This window comes from Procambarus clarkii, chromosome 28, assembly GCF_040958095.1.
Source record: "Procambarus clarkii isolate CNS0578487 chromosome 28, FALCON_Pclarkii_2.0, whole genome shotgun sequence".
Taxonomy (NCBI): Eukaryota; Metazoa; Arthropoda; class Malacostraca; order Decapoda; family Cambaridae; genus Procambarus; species Procambarus clarkii.
In genome coordinates this window covers 3,608,886-3,615,700 of record NC_091177.1, presented here as the reverse complement: position 1 = coordinate 3,615,700, position 6,815 = coordinate 3,608,886, and the positions used below count along the sequence as shown (strand labels likewise).

General features: G+C 49.3%; 1 protein-coding gene across 1 annotated transcript in view; it reads left to right on the top strand.

The window, feature by feature from the left end:
* Positions 1-6,337, top strand: part of LOC123755084 (uncharacterized) — an 8,363-nt gene extending 2,026 nt beyond the window's left edge. The window contains exon 2 of the mRNA XM_069332570.1: positions 5,176-6,337. Coding sequence (XP_069188671.1) covers positions 5,176-6,337 — 1,162 coding nt within the window. The remainder of the gene's footprint in view (positions 1-5,175) is intronic.
* The last annotated feature ends 478 nt before the right edge of the window (positions 6,338-6,815 follow it).

The following is a 6,815-nucleotide window of genomic DNA, read 5'->3' as shown; positions in this document are numbered from 1 at the left end:
GTGGGCAGCATTACCACCGGGGGTCTGGTCCGGCGTGAACCTATATAACCACGCCTGTAGCTCCTGGGCCCCACAAGGGGCTACCGGAGGTAACTTTGTCCGGGTTTAACAAAACAATAATTACGATTGATAACCTGTCAGTTTATGGTCATCACAAGAACATACACATTGGTCAAGCTGTCAGTCTGAGTGACACCTGTCAACAGTTGTCAACTCTCGATATTAAGCCAACTAAAGCTGTCAATTTCCATCTTGTACGGAATAAAGACGAGTGGATGCTATGGTTCTGTTTCTAAAAAGATTCAGCAACAAAATACCTAACATTATTCTTCACTTATATCTTAGCGACATCCACACCCACTCAGCACCCACTTCCCCTCTGCCCCCCCCTTCCCCTCTGCCCCCCTTCCCCTCTGCCCCCTTCACCCACCCCTAGGGGGGGGGGGGCCTGGATTGACCTATTGGCCTCAAAAGTATGCCATAAAATATTCACACTTCTAGTGTGTTCTCATGCCCTCAATTGGCCCTGTGTGGGGTAGGTGCCTTCCCTCACTCTACCCTCTCCCTCCCCTCCGCTCCCCTCACCCCCACATCATGTCCCCTCTCGTACGTCATCCCCCTTCCCCTCTCCCTCCTCCCTAAAAAAAAAACACGTCTTAAGTTCAATCGGATGCCAGCGTGCGTCTGTTCCCCTCAATCAAGGCGCCTGTGTACTCACCTAATTTGCTTGCATGGGTTGAGCTCTACCTCAGTGGCCCCGGCTCACAATCTGTAATCAATAGAGTTACTGGTCACCTCGAGCTGTCATACGTGTGTGTATTTACCTGGTTGTGCTTGTGGGGGTTGAGCTTTGGCTCTTTGGTCCCGCCTCTCAACTGTCAATCAACTGGTGTAGAGATTCCTGAGTCTACTGGGCTCTATCATACCTACATTTGAAACTGTGTATGGAGTCAGCCTCCACCACATCACTTCCTAGTGCATTCCATTTATTAACTACTCTGACATTGAAAAAATTCTTTCTAACGTCCCTGTGGCTCATCTGGGTACTAAGTTTCCACCTGTGTCCCCTTGTTTGTGTCCCACCCGTGCTGAAGAGTTTGTCTTTGTCCACCCCTGTCAATTCCCCTGAGAATTTTGTAGGTGGTTATCATGTCTCCCCTTACTCTTCTGTTTTCCAGGAACGTGACATTCAGCTCCTTCAGCCTTTCCTCGTAGCTCATACCTCTCAGTTCCGGGACGAGCCTGGTGGCATACCGCTGAATCTTTTCTAACTTTGTTTTGTGTTTAATTAGATATGGTATGTAGATATGATTGTGTGTATGTGTGTGTGTGTGTGTGTGTGTGTGTGTGTGTGTGTGTGTGTGTGTGTACCCTCACCCAGGTTAGTCAGTGCCTACAAGTCAATACATATGACTCATCACCTGACTCACTAATCCTTTGACCTACCTACCTCCTCCCCTCACACACACACACACACACACACACACACACACACACAAGGGATCCAAGCGTCAATGCTCGATCCTGCAGACACAACTAGGTGAGTACACACACACACACCTTTTCTATTTTTCTATTATCTTGTTTCTGGTGTTCTAGCCGACAGACTTTTTTCTGTCTGCCTGACAGGACTTGTCTGACAGACTATTTTCTAACTGACAGACAGATGAGGGCGGTAATCAATGTATCTGACTGGAGGAGTGTTACTAGCGGAGTACCACAGGGTTCAGTTCTTGCACCAGTAATGTTCATAGTCTACATAAACCATCTATCAGAAGGAATACACAATTATATGAACATGTTTACGGATGATGCTAAGATACTGGGGAAGACAGGAGACGCAGACGATTGTAATGCCCTTCAAATTGATCTAAGATAATATTAAGTGCTTGGAGCGTACAGTGGCAGATGGAATTCAATGTGAATAAATGCCATGTTATGGAATGTGGAATCGGAGAAAATAGATCACACACACAATTTACAAATTATGTGGAAAGGTATTACAGAACTCTAATAAAGAAGGAGACCTAGGGAAGGGGGGTGGTTTTGGGTAGTAAGTTGTCGCCAGAGGAACACATAGAGAACATTGTGAGAGGAGCGTGTGTCGCTTTCCAACTTCAGACTGTCTTTTAATTATATGGATGGTGAAATATTAAAGAAACTGTTCAAGACTTATGTGAGACCAAAATTGGAATATGCAGCAGTTGTATGGTGCCCAAAGTCTCAAGAGGCACATGAAGAAACTGGAAAAGGTGCAGCGGCATGCTACAAAACTGGCTTCCGGAACTGAAAAATAAGAGTTACGAGGAGAGACTAGAGGCATTAAAAAATGTCAAAACCAGAAAATAGAAGAAAGAGAGGTGATATGATCACCACTTACAAAATACTAACAGGAATACATCAAACTGACAAAGAAAAATTCCTGAAACCTGCAACTTCCCGAACTTGAGAACACAGATTCAAGCAAAGGAAACAGAAGTGCCGAAAAATATTAGAAAATTTCCTTTTTTGCAACCAGAGCGGTTTCTTTCACTTGATACATCTCTTCACCTAGCAGTTAATAGATACCAGAACAGCACTTTGGAACCTTAATAACGAACCATTCGGATGACTGTACACCACCTACATGAGAACAGCCCTAGAATATGCAGCCTATATATTAGAGGCCCTTCACCTCAAATATGATACGGAGGGTAGGGAGTTATCAGGGGGAAAGCGCCAAGCCACTATGATACGGAGAAACTTTTAAAAAGCACAAAAGACTGCAAGTAGATTCATCCCAAAATTACGAGGGACGGAGTACGAAGAGAGACAAAGAACTTAATCTAACGACGCTAGGAGAGAGAGAGAGAGAGAGAGAGAGAGAGAGAGAGAGAGAGAGAGAGAGAGAGAGAGAGAGAGAGAGAGAGAGAGAGAGAGAGAGAGAGAGAGAGAGAGACAGAGACAGACAGACAGACAGAAACAAGAGTCATAAAACACCTACGGGACTGACACGGTGAAAAATAAGACCGTCTTGAGCCGCGGATCAGGTTATCAACATTCTGGAAACCGATGAATGGAGGAACGGGAGCCTCGGGGGAAGACTGATGACGACACACAAGACCACCACCACCAGCCAAGTCTTAAGCTTCTACCTCCTGGTTGTACCTCTTAAGTCCCCCGTCCAGGCGGTCCTCTTCCGGTTAACCAACATCAGTATTCTCATTTAAGAAATGCATGTTCTTTGCCTTCAATAACCTGTATTACGTTTGTCTTTAAGATGGATGGAAAGAGAGAGAAATAATAACACTAACCCCACCATTTCCGGCAAGTTCTACACGTTCTCCAAAGTTCTCCGAAGGTTTCCAGCAAGTTCTCGTCATCCCTTCCTATCCCGGCTCTCGAGAGCGTCTCCGCGCTCTTCAGGACGTACCCTGGCCGCCTCAATAGACGACCCACACAAAAACCCCTTCAACTGAACCCCCGAGCTTCATTGCAGCCAACTATATTACGGTTCATCAAAAGCAATTTCCAGGAGAAAATGATCAGTGTTGGCATACTCTGACGAACATCAATCACGCGCCACACAAACAGAAAAACCCACAGCGGCTCGTTGGTTAAAATGTGGCGGCAAAGGCTTCAAGCGTGGAGGAGGAGGAGGACGCAGACAAATACCACAATAACACGCCAGGTATCACCGGCTGTCACTCGGGTGACACGCCAGCTATCACTCGCTGTCACTCGGGTGACACGCCAGCTATCACTCGCTGTCACTCGGGTGACACGCCAGCTATCACTCGCTGTCACTCGGGTGACACGCCAGCTATCACTCGCTGTCACTCGGGTGACACGCCAGCTATCACTCGCTGTCACTCGGGTGACACGCCAGCTATCACTCGGGTGACACGCCAGCTATCACTCGCTGTCACTCGGGTGACACGCCAGCTATCACTCGCTGTCACTCGGGTGACACGCCAGCTATCACTCGCTGTCACTCGGGTGACACGCCAGCTATCACTCGCTGTCACTCGGGTGACACGCCAGCTATCACTCGCTGTCACTCGGGTGACACGCCAGCTATCACTCGCTGTCACTCGGGTGACCAGCTTAGCTCATTCCCATCGCTTTTCAATCTCTGTTTTGGAATTTGTTTTTGGGGAGAATTTTTACCTCTGAGATCTGTGAAGTTTGTTTACTAGCCGCAGCTCCGGGTCGGTTAGTTCATGATTTCCGAGCGACTGGTGTTTGGGTCGGTTATTACCCGGTTGTTATGGCTAAGCCCTTTCTCGCAAGCCTCGTCTCGGCAATTGAAGAGTGTTCTAAAGGCTGATACTCTAAGAACAAAGTTTTATCTATTACAAAAATATAAATAATGGTTTTACATAAAAAAAAATGTAGAATAAACAACATCAGACAACAGAGAGCAGGACAAGAACATGCTTTAATCTATTCCAAGAAGCTATTTCTGTAACATTGGGTTTCAGCAATTTTCGCGCAATGAAAACACATAAGAGAGCCTATCTTGGTGGCGTGTTACCAGAGCAAGTCACTCAATCTACACTCCCCGCAACACCACCACCACAGGCAGCCATATTGTGATTATCACTGCCCAGGTAAATAACATGGAAGCCAGATTCTTGCAGACCGGAGCCAGGTCTGTGCTGCGGTTCCTCCAGCAGGCAGTTTGGGCGCGCGCTCCGGCCCCTCCGGGACCAGGACGCTGCTGATTGGCTGTGCCAGAGCACTCGCCCCCCATCTCTTTTTCCCCCCTTCCTCCCGGCGGCCATTGTGATTGGGCGGCGCCTATTTGTTGACACAGACGGGCCGACATCCTCCTCCTCCTCCTGCACACATTTAGGTAATGGTGACAGTTGTAGCTACCATAACAGACGCGGTCCCTGCTTACTGACAGCGTCACCCAGGACCGTGAACACGGGGGCCCCCGAACAGCCAAGAGGGACCAGCGTGGCCCATAACCCAACAGCCTACAATGTTTCTCTGACATATAGTGATACATTAAATACATTAACTATTAATATACATTAAATCTTACACAAAAAAACACGAATCAAACAGAAATGTGCACAAATACTTTCGAAGGAATTCATCTTTGGAATAATAAAAATCACTCTTTGATGTTTGCACACACTGTCGTTATTATGTAATAAAAATACAGACCTTTTGTAAATTATTTAGTCACAGCTGTGACCAGTACCGGGAGCCACACAGCTGTGACCAGTACCGGGAGCCACACATCTGTGACCAGTACCGGGAGCCACACATCTGTGACCAGTACCGGGAGCCACACAGCTGTGACCAGTACCGGGAGCCACACAGCTGTGACCAGTACCGGGAGCCACACATCTGTGACCAGTACCGGGAGCCACACATCTGTGACCAGTACCGGGAGCCACACATCTGTGACCAGTACCGGGAGCCACACATCTGTGACCAGTACCGGGAGCCACACATCTGTGACCAGTACCGGGAGCCACACAGCTGTGACCAGTACTGGGAGCCACACATCTGTGACCAGTACCGGGAGCCACACAGCTGTGACCAGTACCGGGAGCCACACATCTGTGACCAGTACCGGGAGCCACACAGCTGTGACCAGTACCGGGAGCCACACAGCTGTGACCAGTACCGGGAGCCACACAGCTGTGACCAGTACCGGGAGCCACACATCTGTGACCAGTACCGGGAGCCACACAGCTGTGACCAGTACCGGGAGCCACACAGCTGTGACCAGTACCGGGAGCCACACAGCTGTGACCAGTACCGGGAGCCACACATCTGTGACCAGTACCGGGAGCCACACAGCTGTGACCAGTGCCGGGAGCCCACACGGGAGCCACACATCTGTGACCAGTACCGGGAGCCACACAGCTGTGACCAGTACCGGGAGCCACACAGCTTTGACCAGTACCGGGAGCCACACAGCTGTGACCAGTACCGGGAGCCACACATCTGTGACCAGTACCGGGAGCCACACAGCTGTGACCAGTACCGGGAGCCACACAGCTGTGACCAGTACCGGGAGCCACACAGCTGTGACCAGTACCGGGAGCCACACATCTGTGACCAGTACCGGGAGCCACACAGCTGTGACCAGTGCCGGGAGCCACACATCTGTGACCAGTACCGGGAGCCACACAGCTGTGACCAGTGCCGGGAGCCACACATCTGTGACCAGTACCGGGAGCCACACAGCTGTGACCAGTACCGGGAGCCACACATCTGTGACCAGTACCGGGAGCCACACAGCTGTGACCAGTACCGGGAGCCACACAGCTGTGACCAGTACCGGAAGTCACACAGCTGTGACCAGTACCGGAAGTCACACTGCTCCGAGTAAACTTGAGAGTGACTCGGTGCTCCCAATATTTTGATGACGTTTTAAAGTGTTTTAAAGTATGAATGTAGTCTGCCCCAATGACCTCTTCATTAGACTCGTCCAACTACCAGTTCTGCCGCACCCTAAACTCCCCTCCATACGTGCTAGTGCGGCTCTCTTACATACTCATACACTGGTGTGTGTGTCTGTGTGTGTGTGTGTGTGTGTGTTTGCGTGTCTGTGCGCGCGCGCGTCTCGGTATGCTTGACTAGTGGACTTGGCTAAAGATCGATAGCCCACCATGATGTCGGTCACACACACACACACACACACACACACACACACACACACACACACAGTGTGTGTGTGTGTATATATTACCTACGTGAAACCAAGATTAAAGTATGCATCCCCAGTATGTGCATCTCCTCACCTGGAGAAGGTACAGAAGTTAATTCCTGGGGACTGGCTTTGAAGCTAACTGAAAAAACGTGCATGG